Below are 20,707 nucleotides of genomic sequence, written 5' to 3'. Positions count from 1 at the left end.
ATTGTATGTGACTATTACTTATCAAACAAAATCATTATAAAAATTTACAGCTGCAAAAACCTCCAAAAACTTCCGAAAAAGTACAGTGAAGCCACATCACAACTTGCATACTTACCAAAATCATGTTCCTCCACTGCCGCAAGTAGTTCTCTGCCTGTTTCAAACCTTAGAGGGCTAAAGGTTATTACAATTTAACCAATCAAAAGAGCATATATTTAATATTTAACTTTTTTATTCAGAATCACACAATGCCTTTGTAATAAAACAAATTGCAAAAAAAAAAAAGTTTGCTTTAAATGCTTACAGAGGAAAAAGCTCAGTATATAACACTGATCCCAGAATCAACACAATGCTTAAATCTGAATTGCACAGTCCATATGTGTAGATTTAAGGCACAAATATAAAACATCCAGTATAAATAGAGATTTAGTTAGGGCACAGGATGTGAAGTGAGACAGAGATCTTCATTTGTAATAATCCCCTAGACATTCACTATACCAAACCAGCGATTTAAAAAAAAAAAAAAAAAAAAGGAAAAAAAGACCTAATCTCAATCCATACTGTGGTGGATGATAATCTCTCCCAGGCAAAACTCTGGAGACTGTAGCCTGGATGGGTAGTGTTCTGACTTATGATTATCAGCATGTCACGCCAATGAGTTTTTATCTAGCTCCAGGCTTACACTATACCTAAAAATAAACATCCAAAACATCTAATTTATGCAGGGTTTCAGATCCTTTAGTCCCAGATAGACAAGTTATGAGTGTTTTACAAGATTTCATGTAAACAGAATAGATTTGAATTAAAAAAGGAAAAGATTTTGAAAGAAGATTGGGAAAATGTCAGAATGTGAATGGCCAGTAGCACTCTGTGGAAGCCCATTGTTGAATTGTTGCTCTGAGGTCTTTCTCAACCCCCACATGAGAGGATGGCATTATTTCTTTCCCAAACCAAACATGCAACATGTAATAAGCAGCAGCATTAAGGCCCCAAAATACTTCAAGCAAAATTATAACGTGTGTTGTCATTTTGAACAAAATTGAGCAAAAACAAAGCTTACACCTTGCATTAAAATGTCACAGTTTAAACATTTACACTGTATTTAATTTTTTTTTTATCTTTCAATATAATATACTGTACCCCTGTCCCAAATAGTAAATTTCATATTAATGACGGCCATATGGCCTTTCATATTTGGTCTCATGGTCTTAAACTGTGTGTCTTTGCTAAGTGTATGTGTCCATATACACTCAAAAATAAAGATATGAGAGCTGTCAATGGGTTGGTACCTTTTTAAAAGGTGCACATTTTTTAATTTCCAGCTAACATTTGAGCGCTGTTAAGAACCTATAAAAAAAAGGCTCAACAAATATGAATGACTTGTTCACCAAGAACAAAGACACAAACACTGGAGTGTTTAAAATCCACATCTATCAGCTGATCTGTCTGTGAGCAAGATATATAAGAGATCAACTGATAGACAGTGTATCTGTTTTCACTAGGTGAAGATGACCTTTCCTAGTTTGAGTCATACAATTGAGTCCCTAAATTCGTACCCGGATTTATGTCCCTAAGGCTCCGTTTACACTAATACACTTTAGTGAACAACTCTGCGTCTACATTACACCGCTGAAAACCTCTACCCATATAAGAGCTGTGCACATTGGACTGTTCATCAAAGATCTACCGCTGGATCTAATCACACTATATTTGTTAAACGTGATTTTTAATTCATCTTGCTGTCTATATCTAATGACATTTTCCCAGACTTTGGTCTTTTGAATCTATTACTTGTTCTCAGGTAACGTGTGTTGGCTGGGCGCTAAGATAAGTTAGGTTAATATATAAATTAACGTAACAGCGGACACTGATTCTGCTTGCCTTTATTTTCTATATTGTATAAACTTGTTGTACGTTATACATTTATAATGGCCATTATTGATTATTAAAACTGATATTCAGTGAAAGAGAGGGTATATTTCGTATTTTCAATAAAGATTACAGGAGGTAGTAATGTTATAGGCTCTGTTTTTTTTTTTTTTAATATGCCTACAGTGAAGACGACACAGTTCCTTATATCATGCTTTTATTTTATTGTTAAGAAAAGTGAAACAACGTAGCCAGGGTGATGAGAATGACGTTATACAGTACTGTTCCCTTTGAAGATTTACTCGACCTGTCCTCTGCAGTTTGTTTTTCAACTTGCGAAGTCTGAACTTACAAGGAGAGGATGCAAGACTGAACTGTGTGTGGGCTGCTTAATAATGAGGAAAAAGCCCCAAACAGAAAGGCGAATATCTGCAAGTCCGCCTCCATTTTCAGATGTCTCCGTTTTCCTGGCCTCCACAGCATTTCCAAAACGCTCCGTTTTCGGCGCTCGAAAACTCCAGCGTAGTTTGGACAGATGGCGTAACTGTAGCAAAACTTATGTGTTTTTAAACAAGAATGTATTAGTGTAAACGGGGCCTAAGTGCTGCACTAATGATGTCATCAAAAGTGCAGACTATGAGGTAGTCCACAAGTCTGGAGTGTGTTATTTGGTACAGGGCCTGAGAAATGAGTATATGAGGTTGCATAATTGGACATACACAGCAGTAGCTTTTGTTTCTTTTTCATCGTAAAACTCGAAATCTGTCAATATTTTTTGCAATCTAGATTTCAGATTTAAATAAAATTTACAGTTTTAGTAAATATTTTGTAAATTGTATCTAAAAAACACATTTTAATACTAGGTTTGGGATAATAAAACAATGGTAAACTAACATCAGCAGTGATTATGTAAGATCTGGGGTGTAGTAGCAGGTCTAGTTCATTTGTATTCCCAATTTATTGTAGTCAGATGGGAATAAAAAATTAATATAATTCTAACTGAAAGCAACACTGACACTGTTTTCCCATGTTTAATACCGCAAAGCTGCCTTCTGTAAAGAATTCAATTGTATTCAAGTAGGCTACTCTATGAATAAATGTACTGAACTGCTTGTGCAAACATACCAACATTGCTATCACCAGATGCTTTATTTGCTGCAGTTTTCTCACCACCACGATTTTCATCATATGTTTATTTAGTAATTGTGATGTGCAGTGCATGTTTAAATATTCAATATTGTGTAAATGCAAGGACGAAGAAAGCATGTTCACGACCGATATGTCAATGCCAGGTGCTTTTTCTTTTTACCTCCAAGCGAACTTCGCTGTGAGTAAATCAGGGCCTTAAGCTCAAACACCTTTGTTTCAAAGCTGCTTTCAAGTTAGTCTTTTGGGAACTTTGACGATGAACTCCATTGGGTCTTTGGCCTTGTTGCTGAAAGCCCTCCGAATGGCATCCACCGCGTGCTGATGTGTGACACCTTGAAGAGACTCTCCATCTACCGACACCAGCTCGAATCCAGCCTACACACACAGACAAAACAGACATTTCTAGAAAAGTTGAGGATTTGATGATTAACACAGATGTCTGTTTTCCTGACATATGCCTGAGTATTTTTGGCAGAGCACAGACAGCCGCACGCTCTCTGAATGGCAGGAAAAAGCAGATGCTGCAGGCACAGGATGCCACTTGTTTCCTTTGTTCTCCTTCGTTAATACCTGTGAATGATCTCATCTGGCGCTGTGTGTGTGTCAGAGCTCTGCCAGTGGATGACATCAGCTTATTATACCTCAGAAATGGATGTTTTTCTCTGATTGTAACCACTGGCAGAAAAGAAGCACAGATGTTTGGGTCTCTCAGGTCAGAAACGCAAGGCATATCTATCAGATCTCGTCTAAACTCATTCTCCTATCACTCACATCGCTAACATCATAAACTAATCCAGGGAAAAGACAAATCAGAGTAAACCGGTCCGAATGTTATACAGCAGTCTCTAAATGTGCATAAAGTAAAAGTTAAATACTCACACAGATGCAAGAGCGTGTCTTTGGAATTATGTCTTTCCTGCCAGGAAAAAAGTACAAAGTGCAGCTGAGCTCACAAGCGCACGTTTAGTTCAAAGTAGGCACATTTCCTCAGTCACGATCTCTTACCAGGATGCACCTGCTTAGTGAACTTTCTACACCCATCCTTCAGCAGTCAGGGACTGTTTTCATGCTTTCCAATGGTCAAAACAAACACCTTTGTCCCTTTATTGAGACAATGTATTTCTATGTTCATGGCCAAAACACATTTGAAAAGGTAATTGAAAATGTTCAGCTAAAAGTGAAGTCCACAAGATATTTAAATTAGTCATAAAATGTGGTGTATACTTAATTCCATTAAAGATGATTCACAAAAAAATACATTTTCTGCAAGCTATATTTCTAAATGTGGGTATCTTTCGAAAAAAAAAAAAAACATTTTAAGACTCTTAAACACCTAATAACCAAATTTATGAACACTGCAGAACAAAGCTTTTGACAATTCACAGAGCGCAACAACAGAGATTTTTGCTCATTAGTTTGTTTACATTTATACTATAGGGCTGTTGAATGCTTGATTCTGATAGGCTGATGAAAATTCTAAGGTGTGCAATTATTATCAGGGAACCGCACAGCTGACGTTCCAGGAAGGGCTCTGACCACATTCCATTTCCATCAGTGAGCTAAATGATTTCAGTTTCATTTCAATTTCTCAATTTCACAGCCTACATTTTCAATTTCACAGCCTAAATTAGCCAAAAATCAAATCAAAATAAAACAGAAGGCTTTAGATGAAATGCGTAAGAAACCAGTATTACACAGCAGGTGTTTAAGCGGAATGAGCCACCAACTTATCCAGCATATTTTTGCGCAGCAGATGCACTTCCTGCCGCAACCCATCTCTGGGAAACATCCACACAGCAACATTTTTTTCCCATTTTGGACAGGTAAAATAGTGTTTGGTACATTTCATATGCTGCAAAACAGTTGCAGGATGGCACTGTATGTCTGTAACAAAATCTAAAACATTAAAAGTATTTTAAATAAACATTCAAAGTATTTTTAAAGGAGGGCACCTTTTTCTGCTCAATCCTTGTACGCTCCCACTCTCACCTCCCTTGATGACAGAGAGGTCAGGGGATTTGAGGCGATTCCCCAGGTGGAGCGTGCTATCGCGGTCAATCTCTGTCCGTGGAGCCGCTCCACTTGTGGAGATTCGACCAAACTCTCTTCCAAGACATGCAGATTATCTGAGTTTCTCAGGGCCAGAGCCTTCACTGCTGCGGGCCAGGCCGCCTAGCAGCCAAGCTGAGAAGCTACCAAGCTGAGAAGCTGGCCGAGATGGCCACCTCTGGCTGAGCTTGGCTGATATGAATGATGTTGACAAAGCTTGCTTTCTTAACGCTCCCATATCCTAGGCTGGCCTGTTCGGCAACACCGTTGGGGAGTTCACCCAGGAATTCTCTCCGATGAAAGAGCAGTACAAGGCAAGGGGTGAAGTCATCTATCAGCAGGCTCGGAAAACTGCTCCACTTGCTGCCCCTTCTGCAGCTCCTCGCCAAGGCCATCCACCTGCGACTTCAACATGTGCTCCACTTTTGCTGCCCGCTCCACCAGCCAAGCGGCAACGCCGATCCTCCCGCGTGACTGCGACGCCACTGCCCCAGGCGCCACTAAGTCCAGTAAACGACCGCGAAGTGTCTTTGGGACGGGCCATTCGGAGAAGAGGGGACCTTCTCTTTCATCGGTGGGGGCCAAGGATTATTACATCAGTCCACAACAACTCTAAACTCATCGCTGCCGGCCTCCGGGCTTACAGCAACCAAATTTTCAAAAGAGCAGTTTCTTCTTTCTCTCTGGATGCACAAACACGAGCACTGCCAGTCTGGGATGCTCCACCTTCCAGCTCACAGCGATGGGACCCTTCGCCTCAGGCCCCCAGAGTGCAACAGAACTCCTTTCTCTCACTTCGGCCTCACCAAGGGATCCAGGGAAGGTAAGAGAAATTCTCTTATTTTCAGCTCTTCCTCGGGACGCACCACTTCCCGGGATGAGTACTCCCATCTCAAGCTACCCCTCCGCTGGCACATCAGCGATCACTATGATAGTGCCATTAGCGTGTGCTCTGCTGGCCTTGTTAGTGATGCTTAGCTCGTCGCGATGGCTCATATGGCTATGCGATTCAGTTCGCTATTCCCCCTTTCCAAGTTCACGGGTGTCCTTTTCAGGAGGGTTATCCCCGAGAGCGCCCCTGTCTTGCGAGATGAGATTGCCGTTCTCCTGGCGAAGGATGCAATCGAGCAGGTCCCTCCAGCCAAGATGGAGTCCAGGTTTTACAGCCTGTATTTCATCGTGCCTAAAAAGAGCGGGGGATTAAGACCAATCCTAGATCTGAGCAGACTGAACTGTCATTTTCACAAAATGCCTTTCAGAATGCTCACGCAGAAACGCTTGCTTCAAAACGTCCGTCCACAGGATTGGTTTGCACCCATAGACCTGAAGGATGTGTATCTTCACGTCTCTATTCTTCCACGCATGCCCCTTTTTCCGATTTGCGCTCGAAGGACGAGATCTCTGGAACCTTCACGTGTGGTTCTAGACGGTGCGCGGAAGACTTAGGTGACTTACCGCCTGCGGTACTCAACACCATCGTGCCTTGAATTCGGGTCGGGTTACTCTCACCTTGTCCTTAGACCCCGGCGGGTTATGTATCCAAGGTTCCTACCACCCCATTTAGAGATCAGGTGGTGAACCTGCAAGTGCTGCCTTCGGAGGAGGCAGGCTCAGCCCACTCACTGCTTTGTCCTGTTTGCGCCTTTACGTGGAACGAACACAAAATGTAAGATCATGTGAACCGCTCTTTATCTGTTATGGTGGTCAGCAGAAGGGAAGTGCAGTATCAAAACAGAGGTTGGCCCACTGATTAGTTGATGCCATCGCCCTCGCTTATCAATACTAGGGCGAGTCGCTCCCTCTGAACGCGAGAGCGCACTCTACTAGAGGTGTCGCTTCCTCATGGGCGTTAGCACGCCTCTCTCACAGATATCTGCAGAGCTGCGAGTTGGGTGACACCTAACACATTCGCAAGGTTCTATAACCTTCGAGTCGAGCCAGTTTCCTCCCGGTTATTGAGTAACCCTAATCAATCGGGGTGAAATTAAGCTCGGTGTCACAAACTGTTGCTGTGCCATGCTCCCTAACCAGAGATGTGTGCGCTTTTTCTACTCTACTAGTAAGTTCCCCTTCTCAGGTGAACCCTAGAGAATTCCTCCAAGGCCCCCAGCATCGAGTCGAGTGCATGGCTCAGTGTGCGGTTGATACGCCCATTTGGTCTACACGCATATTGAGGATCGGTGCTAGCAATGTGCATCCCTATTGGTGATGCCATATGCAGTATTACCACGGTGTGTTCCCCCTTATTAGGCGGTCCTGTGTCTGCCCTAAACCGCTAAATAGCTTATCATATGTAGCACTCCCCCTCATTAGGGCTAGTCCATATGTCTCTTTACCATCAAGTAGGGGTGTCAAAATTAATTGTTTCTTTGGTGCACCGCGATGCAGACGCGGACAATTTATTATTGGTTCAGTAATAATCATAACCGGTTAATATGTACTGACGTCATTTATCTCCTATGCGCTCTGTCACGAGGGAGGTGAGCGCGAGTATTTACAACACTCAGCCAACTCAGGGCCGGCCCGTGGCATAGGCACCATAGGCAAATGCTAAGGGCGCTGTATATCCAGGGGGGCACCAGAAATGAGGGCGGTTCAGTTGGTTTTGTTTTCGATATTTCTGACACACATTCAGTTATAGACGGCATTAACTCAAAAAACTCTTACCCTAAAAAGATCTAAAGTGTGTTTCCAAAAAAAAAGAGAAAGCTGGTTATGTTTCACAGCTGTCTTTCTTTTTTTTTTTCGCTCAACATTACGAGCACTGCTAAGCCCTCGCAATATGTGTTTAGCCGGGAGAGCTCGCGCTTAGAGGAGCTCTCAGTAAGGGACCGTAAGAAAAGTGCTTCCTTTTTTTCGCTTTTTTTTTTTGTTTTTCTGCTCTGCTCAGCTCGAGCTCTCCCTGTTGCGAGGGCTTAAGTGTGTGTGTGTGTGTGTGAGTGTGTGTATGTGTGTGTGTGTGTTTGTTGCTGTCTATGTTTGTGTATGTGTTTGAATGAGAGACAGTGTGGTGCTGTGTGTCTGTGTGTTTATACAGACAGCATGTTATAGCCTCCCCCCTAAAATATAATACTGTATGTGAAAAGCATCGTCAATGCACCGTGATGCACCCAGATATCGAATTGAACCGAATTGAAGGCATGATAATCGGAACCGAACCGAACCGAACCGTGAGACCAGTATAGGTTCACACCTCTAACATCAAGTCTCCCCTTGCGGGTAGCAGGTGGGCTCCGGTGCGTCCTCCCCCTTCGGGGACTGGCACGCTTTCCCAATGTACTGTCTTATTTAAAAAAAATCCCTAGTCTATATTAGATAGATGAAAGCAAACTTACGACCCCCAATTAAAAAACTTTTATTCCCATGTAATGGTAATATGTTGAGCCTAGGGGACGTTGGAAGGTTGCACTCTTGGTGATGTCAATGCGCTCACGCTTTGGCTTGGCAAACTACACATCAGAAGCGCGATGGTTTTTGGCCGATGTGGCGCTTTCCATACAGTCTCCCAAAAGTCTGTTTAAACAGACACATGTAGAAGCTCCCTTATGAAGGGGGACTCCTAGTCCCCACATTGAATCAGCAATCAGACAGATTGGAAGCACGCGAGCGTATGTGCATGTAAATGACACAGGCATATCTAATAGCTCATATAATGTGTTAGCTACCTCTTTGCAAATGTTTTTGAGCTATTTGCTAGTTGGTTTATCCCTATGTCAGGGTTCTGCCACTTTGGTCTTGTAAATTCTTGTTTTGGTGGCAGAGCTCTGACACTACTCAGGTCTGGTCCTGTTTCTGTCTCTGTGTGCGCGCACGCCGTCGTGGGTGTACGCAGAGTGTGCGCGCTTCTGCTTGATGCGGCCGCGCGCACGCTCTGGGTCCCTCAGACGCGTGCGCTCTTGTACTCGTGTTTGTGTTTTCGTTTGTCAGCAGCGTGGTGTTTCATTCCCAGCGTCTCAGTCTTGTTGGTTTCGGTTTTGGTCGGCGCTGGGATGAAGCATGCACGCTGCGTGTGTGAGCGCACAGTGAGTGCTTTCATTCATCGTGTGCTCGTGTCTTGCGTCTTTTGTCTTTTGTCAAAGCACGTGGCTCTGTGTTTACATTGTGGTCACGTGCTTTTGTCGTGTGCTTCAGTGTTGTGTTATGTGAGCGCATGGCTTGTATTGTCTCTCTGTGTCATGCGCTCTCCCGTCTATTGTCTAGTCCCACCCTCCTTGTTAACCCATCATTAGTTAATTGTGTTCACCTGTGTGTCAATTTACTTTTTGCTTTATAATCCCCCTCATGTTTTCAGTCCTTTGCCAGTTCGTCGTCGATTGTTTCCTGTCTTGTGTCCAGCCCTGTCTTGTCCTGCCAGTCTAGTCAAGTTTGTTTGTTCGTTTATTTGTTTTATTAGAGTTTTCCCCCTCGGGGTTGTTTGTTTTGCCTTTTTGTTTTTATTTTGCAATTAATAAAAACCCATTATTGCTGCACCTGAGTCCTCGCTCCTTTTCCCCCTCACCGAACGTGACAGTACGAACTGGCCAAAACAGAGGACTCAGCAGAAATATGGGTATCTTCCTTTTCCCATCTCCCAGTTCACGTCCCTCTGCATGCCAGCAGAAGGAACGTTTGGGCAAACTCTTTGGTCTTCATCAAGGGGAATCTTTAGTCAAGGAGTTTGCCTACCAGTTTGTCTACGCAGCAGAGGGGCTTGAGTTTACCACCACAGCACTGAAGGAGGCTTTCAATGCTGGACTCAACAGCCCCCTTCAGGCCTGGGAGATGGGGATGCTGGGGATACTGTCATTCTGGCAGTTTGTGAGCTATTTGTACCACAGCCAGGGAGACGGTGGCCTGCCTCCCCTTGGCCCACCGCCAATCCCGCTCACAGACTGCCAAATCCCCAGTCCTCCGATGACCCACCAACGGAGACGGAGGAGGAAGAACGGGCCCTCCTCACCTGTCACCCACCTAGAGGTGACTGAACCCATTGCAGCCCATCCAGCAACCACCCTGGCGGCAGCAACATCCCTCGAGGTGCCCGAAACAGACACTGCAACACTTTCAGAGGTAGTGGAGTGCCCAGCAGTGTCTGAAGAGGTGGCCAGCTTCCCGCCACCAAAAATAAGGAAGCGTAGGAGGAGAAAGGGCTCCTCCACCATACTGGCTCCAGCCCCTGAGCGCCCTCCAGTGTCGGCTCCAGCCCCTGAGCGCCCTCCAGTGTCGGCTCCAGCCCCTGAGCGCCCTCCAGTGTCGGCTCCAGCCCCTGAGCGCCCTCCAGTGTCGGCTCCAGCCCCTGAGCGCCCTCCAGTGCCGGCTCCAGCCCCTGAGCGCCCTCCAGTGTCGGCTCCAGCCCCTGAGCGCCCTCCAGTGTCGGCTCCAGCCCCTGAGCGCCCTCCAGTGTCGGCTCCAGCCCCTGAGCGCCCTCCAGTGTCGGCTCCAGCCCCTGAGCGCCCCCCAGTGTCGGTCCCAGTCCGGCTCCTTGCCCTGCCGGCGCCACCCAGACGTCTTGCCCTGCCGGCTTCAGCCCGGCTCCTTGCCCTGCCGGCACCACCCAGATGTCTTTCCCTGCCGGCACCACCCAGACGTCTTTCCCTGCCGGCACCACCCAGACGTCTAGCCCTGCCGGCCCCAGCCCGGCTCCTTGCCATGCCGGTCCCAACCAGACGTCTTGCCCAGCCGGCCCCAGCCCGGCCCCTTGCCCTGCCGGCGCCACCCAGACGTCTTGCCCTGCCGGCCCCAACCCGGCTCCTTTCCCTGCCGGCACCTACCAGACGTCTAGCCCTTCCGGCCCCAGCCCGGCTCCTTGCCCTGCCGGCCCCAGCCCGGCTCCTTGCCCTGCCGGCGCAAACCCGGCTCCTTGCCCTGCCGGCTCCAACCCGACGTCTAGCCCTGCCGGCGCCAACCCGACATCTAGCTCTGCCGGCGCCAACCCGACGTCTAGCCCTGCCGGCGCCAACCCGACGTCTAGCCCTGCCGGCGCCAACCCAACGTCTAGCCCTGCCGGCACCAGCCCGGCTCCCTGCCCTGCCGGCTCCCCTCTGGTCTCCAGCCCTGCCGGCTCCCCTCTGGTCTCCAGCCCTGCCGGCTTCAGCCCAGCCGCTTCCAGCCCAGCCGGCTCCCCACAGGCCTCCAGCCCAGCCGGCTCCCCACAGGCCTCCAGCCCAGCCGGCTCCCCACAGGCCTCCAGCCTTGTTTCCCCTCATAGACCCTCCCTGGGTCGTCCCTCCTGCTCCTCCCTGGTGTTCCTCCCCTCCACCCTGGACTGACCCTCCGGCTCCACCCTGGCTCCCTGCTGGGGCCCCCGACCCACTGAATCCACCCTGGACTGTCCCTCCTGATCCTCCCTGGTCTTGCCCTCCCATCCCTCCCTTGTTTGTCTTGTTGGGTCTGGCTTGGCTCCCCTCCCTCCCCCCCTTCATGTCGTCTTGCCTGTTCACCTCCCGGTCTTGTGTTTGTTGATGTTGCCTGTTTTGTTGTCTTGTGGTGTTTCTTGTCTGTCTTGTACCTTGTTGGATGTTCCCTTTAGGGACGCCAGGTGGCGTCCCTTTTGGGGGGGGCTAGTGTCAGGGTTCTGCCACTTTGGTCTTGTAAATTCTTGTTTTGGTGGCAGAGCTCTGACACTACTCAGGTCTGGTCCTGTTTCTGTCTCTGTGTGCGCGCACGCCGTCGTGGGTGTACGCAGAGTGTGCGCGCTTCTGCTTGACGCGGCCGCGCGCGCGCTCTGCGTCCCTCAGACGCGTGCGCTCCTGTACTCGTGTTTGTGTTTTCGTTTGTCAGCAGCGTGGTGTTTCATTCCCAGCGTCTCAGTCTTGTTGGTTTCGGTTTTGGTCGGCGCTGGGATGAAGCATGCACGCTGCGTGTGTGAGCGCACGGTGAGTGCTTTCATTCATCGTGTGCTCGTGTCTTGCGTCTTTTGTCTTTTGTCAAAGCACGTGGCTCGGTGTTTACATTGTGGTCACGTGCTTTTGTCGTGTGCTTCAGTGTTGTGTTATGTGAGCGCATGGCTTGTATTGTCTCTCTGTGTCATGCGCTCTCCCGTCTATTGTCTAGTCCCACCCTCCTTGTTAACCCATCATTAGTTAATTGTGTTCACCTGTGTGTCAATTTACTTTTTGCTTTATAATCCCCCTCATGTTTTCAGTCCTTTGCCAGTTCGTCGTCGATTGTTTCCTGTCTTGTGTCCAGCCCTGTCTTGTCCTGCCAGTCTAGTCAAGTTTGTTTGTTCGTTTATTTGTTTTATTAGAGTTTTCCCCATCGGGGTTGTTTGTTTTGCCTTTTTGTTTTCATTTTGCAATTAATAAAAACCCATTATTGCTGCACCTGAGTCCTCGCTCCTTTTCCCCCTCACCGAACGTGACACCCTATTGCACATACACAAAACTAATCAATATAACAGATTTACATGCTGCCTGCTTTATGACCTTTACTTAGATTACAATCTTTATCCATTAAAACGTTATTATCAAGACACTGATGGATTGTTTTGAAGTTCTGTTTTGTCTGTATTTCACTCAACATGATGTATAATGGTTCATATTAGTGTTTTCAAGCGAAATACACTGTGGAATGAATATACCACCGAAATATTCCACTGAAAACTGGCTGCGAGTCTATGTTTTCTATGCCATTTCTGATGTAATAAGTCTGGTTTTCTTTACATTAGTGCTACTTTGGACTGAGTGTTTCAATGCATTCACTTGCTGGATCATTCGGCTGTGTATAAAAGCTTAAAGTTATGTTATTTCAAACAGAGAAGTGAAATCAAGTTTAGTTTCCACCTATCAGGTTTACAGGTGCTTGTGCTATAATATAACCTCAGCGTTATAAACTCCCAACATCCAATCTCACCTAACAGCATGAAATACATTAAATGAACATAGTTATAATAAATAATGATGATATTTTAAAAGCTTTAGTTATTTATTCGCATGATTGCCTGCACTTTTTATGCACTGATTATTCCGGTTATGCTAATAAGTGTTACTCAAGAACAAAAGAACTACTTAAGAAGCATTATGAAAAGTATTTTAAAACATCATACTTAATGCAACATGTTTGCTTTTTTTTCCTTTATGGCTGTTAAGAGGCCTAAGATTGGTCTTAACTGACATCCCTCTTCAAATAGCACTTGCATTAAAGAGACTGCTGGGACATAGTCAGTCTTTTCTGTATGCCATCTGCCTCTTTGACTAAACACAAATCACCAAAGCATTGTATGGTTGCAGAGGACAAGTAGAGTCATTTATCACTGGATAGCAGTGCGTGTGTGAAGAGGGACCAAGAGAAGGTGTTGACTCAGGGATGAGAAGACATTAATGTGCATAGTGCTCATAAAACTGAAACAGAAACTTTTTTGAATATTTAGAGATGTTGGTAACATTTTACAATAATAGTATATGAATAATGATGTTTTAACCTGTAAACCAAACATTACTTTATTATGAACTAATAATGAGTCAATAAATGCGCTAATTATGACCAACTTTAACTACAACGTGAGTCACATGAGTTCATGTGTGAATAATGGCTACCTTAATTGTTAGTGCATGCTTGTTTGTTAATTAATGTATTAACTACCACATTAGTTTATCCTTAATTTAACCATTATGAACTCATAAGTTAATGTATAATTATATCATGACTTTACTTGAAAGGGCACATCATCATTAATCCATTTTTAACCCATGAACTCCTTATGCACGCTCATCTATTGCATTTATACTAAATAACAACAGTTTAAGTTCATGAGTAGTCAAGGATGAGTTAAGCCTAGTTCACACTACATGACTTTAAACATTGGCGGATTGCTGCACCGTTTACACTGCATCAGGGGTGGCCAACCCTAATCCTGGAGAGCCAACTTCCAACAGATTTCAGTTGCAACTCATATCAAACACACCTGCCTGTAATTATCACGTGGTGTTCAGGTCCTAATTAATTGGTTCAGGTGTGTTTGATATGGGTATCAACTGAAATCTGCCGGAAGATGCCTCTCCAGGAACAGGGTTGGCCACATCTGCACTACATGACTTGATTTTGGCTGCATTTACACTGCAGATCTTAATGGTCAATTCCGATTTTGTGACTGTATCTGATTTTTTTTTAAAGACATCACATCATCTTTAAAAGTGACTCGTATGGAATTGTCTGCATTTACACAGCACACGGCAAAGATGCAATGACCAGGAAAAAAAGAGCGGGAGCTGACTAACAGCTGACAATTAAAGAGTGCTCTTTTCTCTATTCCTGTACGTAATCTGTTTGCAGCTTTTGACAAGCTGTTTTACTATAGTTTATGACAAAAAGGTTTTCATTTGTCTATCTTCTTTTGATTTATAGGCTTTTTTAAACCTTTAGGCACCTTAATGTAATGTCCATGGAATGATTTTTGCACGTGATGTAGCTATGCACTAGTTTTATATAAGTTTAAATTGGTTACGTGGTGGACATTTCGCTCTTTCGCTGTCGTTAACATGCTTAAATACTTGTGCTATATGACAATATGAAAGCTGTTTAAGTCATCATGTATGAGATTTAAGGGTTGGGACTCTGCTGAAGTCTGTTCTGAAATGAAAGTGTCTGACTTGGCGTCATTCGCTATGGTTTTTAATGAAGCACGACTCGCATTGACAGGTGAAAATCTGATCTACCTGCTTACACTGCAGACACGAAGGCAATAATCCGATTCATATCAGATAAATTTCCACATATGAACAAGGCCTGAATCTGATTTGAGTAAATCTGTGTGCTGATTACATCACTGACAGCGTTTCAAGCTTTCAAGGGAGCATTTAAAAACATCGTCAATCAGCTGATGCGTCAGCGGATCAATCACTCATCTGCAAAGTTCAAGTGGATAGATACACCGAGAGTTTCAAATTTTTGTAATTTAATCATTTTTTGAAATAACATATCTATAACAGCCTGACATTTTCTCAATATCTGTGTATTTCTTTCTAACATTGAAAAAATATTTTAACAAATTTGTTCATTTTAAAGAGAGATGCCTAAAGTAAGACTGCCCCAGCAGACACGGAGATTGACTGAGTGCATTAGTTTGTGGTAAAACCCAACAGTTTAACTCTAAAGGGACTTGTAAAATTAGTCTATTTAAAAAAACATAAATATTTTAATATTGTTCAAAAATCATGTTTCAGGACAGCTATATCAAGTATTGTACTGTATGTTGTTAGCAAACTGTAAATTCAAAGTAAATAAAAAAAATACAGGAAAACAAAAGCAAAGCACACTTCTTTAAAAACTTAAATACTAGCATGTACAAATTTTTTTCAATGTATTAGCCAGCCAGAGGAAATAGAAGATGGGGAAACCCGATTGCACCTCCATATTATGCAAATATGCAGATATTTTAACAATAAACACACACCTTATGCTCTTGCTCTGCACATCTGTGGTTTGCTGATTAAATAAAAATTGAGTTGAAAATGGAGGAGCGGAAGTCTGCTGGGGCGATCATTTAGTAGTGTACGATCATGAGGTAATCACAAAAGTTTTAGGGAGGCTGAATAGAAATATTGGGGGGCTGAAGTAATGCCCATGCTGTTTTATAATTTTACCTGAACATTTCAAAGAGACATCATTCAGCTACGATGAAAAATCGAAATCGAAAAAATAGTAAAGGGGATGCAAATATACATAAATTGGGGGAATCTCATCAGGAAAAAAAAATGTATACCAAGGGTATACGCAATTATAGATCCTCAGAAGTTGCAATACCCAAACAGCTTGTGGAAAAAAGTAAGCATGCGGAGTATACAGGGTACGTGCGTATAGCCCCGACTACACCACTGATCTACAGTATTTCTCTGTTGCAATCGGGATATCACAATAATTACCCAAAAAAAAAAGCAGCACAATCAGATTGCTGTTGTGTTTGCAATAAGGAACAACACTAAACACATGCGGGCACTTCTTCTTTCCTTCTGCCAACACAACACACATTGCTTATATGCGAGTCCCATTTTACACTCAATACACTACATTTAGATGGTATACATACAGCACTACAACATACAAAAGAGACATCGACTTAGAATATCACTTACCAGTTTAATAATGATTTGATCAGTTGTCGTTAGAAATGACGCTGTTTTAATCTTCTAAGGGCTTATTATGGGGTCCTGTTGCCATCTTGTGGATAGACAACATCAACTGTCTTTGGTCAGCTTAGTATGGAAGGCTTATGGCCACCAAAGCCCTGTCTCTAAGAAATTATGAATATTTTAAAATAGGCACTATCCTTATGAATAAACCAAATAAATTGCAATCTAAACCAAGTGTTCCCAAACTTTTCAGCCCACTACCCCCAAAATGACAATGCCAGTGACTTGCGAATATCCTCTGAGGTTGCGAATATCCTCTTTTCTCTACAGTAGGTTATGGATAAATTTTGTAATTCTTAGGATTTAATAAAAATAAATCGATTTTTGGAAATCACCAGGTAACACCTCTTCATTGTCACGCGACCCCTCGGGGAGTCCCAACCTTCACTTTGAGAACCACTGATTTAAACAATTACATTCTCCACTAAAAAGCCTCAAATGTACATCATGTTGCCCAACAATAGGAATATTTGTCAAACTGTAGTGTCCTCTGCTTGTTGCTGTATGTGGGTGCAGTAATGCACAAGGGTGAAGGGTTAAGAGGCTAGACCAGTACTGTTATTGCAGAATATCACACGACTATTAGCCAATCAGATTCAAGAACCAGACAGAACTGTTGTATAAAAGCAAATATTCAAGAGCAATATTGTCATACAGTCTGCCAAGACTTAATAATTTTACTGTCTGATCTGCAGCAGAACTTTATTTCAGTTATTCACTTAGTCGTTTTCCTTCGGCTTAGTCTCTATTTCAGAGGTCACCACACAGGAAACACAGAGAGAATATGTAAACTCCACACAGAAATGCCAACTCAAAACCCAGCTCAAACCAGCGACCCTCTTGCTGTGAGGTAACAGTAAACACTGAGCCACCGTCCCACTGTTTTCAGTTATTTAAAACATTAAAAGAGACCCTGTATTTGGATTTAATGTCTCTATGTTTATAAAATCACATTTGGAAATATAATTTGAAGCAGACACCAAGACTGAACATCTTGTCTTTGACATCTTGTAATGTGAATAAAGCACTGTTAGCCATCTAACCATAGAAGGAAAGTTCAATCTGTTATTGTAGTCAAATCTGTTATTAAACTGAAGCCCTCTGTATTTATAAGACCATCAAGATGAAGACAACAGACTATAATAATCAAGATGAAAAAGTGAGCTCTGGACTAATTACACATGAGCAGACTCTATGGAGCCCCAACACATACACTACACCTGACCTCCATCTGCCATGCGCATTGTCACCATTTGATAAGAGGGAGACAATGTGCGGCAGAAACCTGACCTCACTGCCACTGGAGCATACTTGCCACTCTGATAATGCAGTTATCAGTTAGACATCAGGAAGAGGAAGTATGTCAACAGGGACCTCCACACTTTCCTCTGCAGGCCTGTTAATCTGCAGAGCTCACTGAAGAGCCTCTCATAGCTTCAGGGTGCGACAACAAGCCAATAGAGTGGAATGTAAATTATGCTGTCCTTGGTATGAATAGAAGTACACACTAGTATTTCACACCGACCCCTGGTGGAGGCAAGAGATGAGTGGATGTGCTTGGCAGCTGAAGGGTTTCGAGTCTGACACCAGATCTCCTGAGTGTGGCAACACAAGTCTCTCAGAGCAGGCCAGAGAAACGCTGTCACCTGATAGGCTTTAATCAACAAGGATACGTCTTCTCACAAACACACGTACAGAGACACACACATGGGATTCCAGAGTTTTAACCTTGTATGCGGGGTCACAGAGGTGCTGCTGGTATCATGCCACCTGCGTTGACCTTTAGCCTTCGTTTAGCCTCATTCGGTATACTGCCCTACAACGGCAAAGTGCAGTGGCTACATATTTGGTCAAAATTTAGTAGAGGCCTAAAATGGGCTCTGTCTTGTGACAAAGGCTCAATCCTAATTCTATTTTTGAAAGAAAAAGGCTTCAAAATTTACCCCTAAGAAATGAGACAGCATTGCAGCAGCTGTACACGTCATTATATGTCATCGCGATCTCTTGCTTTATATGAGATCAGACGATCGCGACTGCTGTAGTGATTCCAGTTGAGTTGTTTTTTGTGTTGTTATCTTAAGGAAATGACTAAAGGCATATATTATGCTATCATAACGATCTAATGTGGCAATAAGCTCATAACTGTACTGTATATTTACACAATGGCCATATTCATCTATGTAAACACACCAAAAACAACATTAACATCATAGCAAACTGTAAAAAGCTCATTCCCAGCCACTAGACTTTTCTGACAGGCTATTCTAGTGTCATCGAGTTTCAGAATGTTGTGGGTCTGCTATACAGGAGTTATTATCATGGATTATAAACAGCAAAATTTTACGTTTTTTATTTTATTTTATTTTTTATTTTTTGACTGTAAAACACAAATGTGGCTATGAATATATTAAAACATGTTCTTTTTTTAAGTAAAAAATTTGTAATAATGACAAAAAATACAAATTTTTGGATCTCCCTACTTCCGGATGCAGCTATCCTGCCGTTGTGGCTGGTGTATTCTTGCAAATTTTCTTACCTCTTGGTTTCGAGTGTGGTCCTGAAAAATCTTTGTTCGAAGGGCTATCTAGCCCTTCCCCTTAGCCCTACGCCTTCAAGCTAAAGAGAACTGGGACACCCCTACCCCTTCACAGCAATGCGCAAAATAAGGGGTAGGGGTAAGGGGAAGGGCTAAGGTGTAGAATTAGGATTGGGCGAAAGTCTCAGTTTTGTCTATTATGAAAACAAGACTGTCAGCATTGCAATAATTGCAAAGCCCAATTAAAAGTTAAGATTTTTGCTTTCACTCATCAGCAATGTTTAAAGGGGTGGTCCAGAGCGAATTTTTAAGGCTTGAAATTGTTTGTAATATGCAAAGCAATGTGTGCTCATGCTTCCTTTGTAAAAATTACATTTTTTTTTTCATATATATTATAAAATTATATAAAGCTACTCAGCTAACATGAAAAAATGACTGTCATATTTCCTAGTTCCATAAAAGCGTGTCCTTAAAGGGCTCTGATTGCTCAGCTAACATGATGTGCTGAGATTTGCAGTTCAGCTCTACATCACCAGAAAGTGTCATGCCTTTACTAGCACGCACTTTGCTGTTGTATAAATATTGTCAGTCAGTGTAATTGTTAGCCATATATGTTTGAGCCTGAATCTGACATATAATGAAGAGGACACAGCTGAACCTCATAACTGCTCTCTAAAATTAAATATGACAATTGTCTTTCACATACTTTCTGGTTATAAGCATAATATGAAACATTCACATATCTTTTGTGAGTTTGTTTTTTGAGATGTAGAACGCAGGGAAAGTGGCTGCGTAGAGAGACACTGCAGTGCTGGGGTAGATTGTGACTGTTTACAGCTGTTTGACTGATAAATATGAATTTGTAGCTAAATTGTTAACAGTGCCAAACAACATTTCCTATTGTTTACATCCTTGTTTAGATCCTTGCTACAACATATCATAACACTAACTTAGCATGTAATAGATAAATTTTAACAAATAAAAAACTTACAGGTTGTGGCTCACAATCCACAGATTCTGCTATCATAGTTGAGCTGCTCCTCCTTTGAGGAGTTTATAGCTGATTCCAAAACTGAACTGGGAGATTTTGGAAGCTGTCCTTTGTCAAATGCTAGCTATATATTTTTTTATAATTCTCTGGAAATTAAATTTTAAGCACTTCTGTCTTGTGTCGTGTCCTTTTGAAGCCTAAATACAGAAACAGAAGAAGTTCTGTGGAAATAGCAGTGTTTAGACTGCATTTTAGCTTTCTCTGCTATAACATTACAGCGCATCTGGCCACACCCCTTCACTGCGCAGGGTGTATGCACGGAACCTGAAGGGTTTAAGATCTCATTAACCCGGATGTATTTCTTTGTAGTCTCCAAACTTTGCTTGCCGTATGCTTTGCTAGGCTAACTCTGTAAAAGCCAATGTCTCCCTTTGCATTGAACTTTGAGTGTCTTACATTTAGAAATGTTATGTTCACACAGCTACATTATCAACTAAAAATTGTAAATATGGTTTCATAGTGGACCACCCCTTTAGGCCTAAAGACTAAACAAAGTGCACAAATATGTGTTTACCAATGCACAAAACACAAGACGTAAATCCATCATTTTAAAGTAAATCTTTTTTTCTTTTGAGGCATCGTAATAAAAATTAGTCAATGGATGAGATTGAGGCGTGAATGCCTTGAGCTGCTGCAGTTACAGTAAAACACAACTCGATAGCACAAAACAAGCACACAGGAAATACAGATTAAATATGATTCAAAGGAGACAATATCACTTCGTTTTTCTTTCATGGCTTGACAAGTTTGACAAGTTTTTCCCACAAACCTGACCAGATGTTTCCGGGCTGTAGTGGAAAAGGTTTAACAGAAGGTTAAACAGAAGTGGAAAACCCTATGCAATAAATTCATGAGGATAAAGATTGAGTGTGGCTTCATATGTGCAACTAGTGAGTGTCACATGTGGGGGGGGAATATTGGTTTATGTTCAATCCAATCTAACATCAG

The 20,707-nt window shown here is 43.1% G+C and overlaps 1 protein-coding gene across 2 annotated transcripts in view; it reads right to left on the bottom strand.

The window, feature by feature from the left end:
* Positions 1-217: 217 nt before the first annotated feature.
* The window catches only part of pdzd7a (PDZ domain containing 7a), an 88,910-nt gene continuing 68,420 nt past the window's right edge, over positions 218-20,707 (bottom strand). For both annotated transcript variants that reach the window (NM_001442401.1, NM_001190757.2), the window contains 1 exon segment: positions 218-3,393. In NM_001442401.1, the coding sequence (NP_001429330.1) occupies positions 3,247-3,393 (147 nt within the window). In that variant the 3' untranslated portion in view covers positions 218-3,246.

Source organism: Danio rerio, chromosome 13, assembly GCF_052040795.2.
Source record: "Danio rerio strain M-AB ecotype USA chromosome 13, GRCz13ab, whole genome shotgun sequence".
Classification (NCBI taxonomy): Eukaryota; Metazoa; Chordata; class Actinopteri; order Cypriniformes; family Danionidae; genus Danio; species Danio rerio.
The sequence above is the reverse complement of the archived record's forward strand: the minus strand, read 5'-3'. Positions and strand labels throughout refer to the sequence as shown.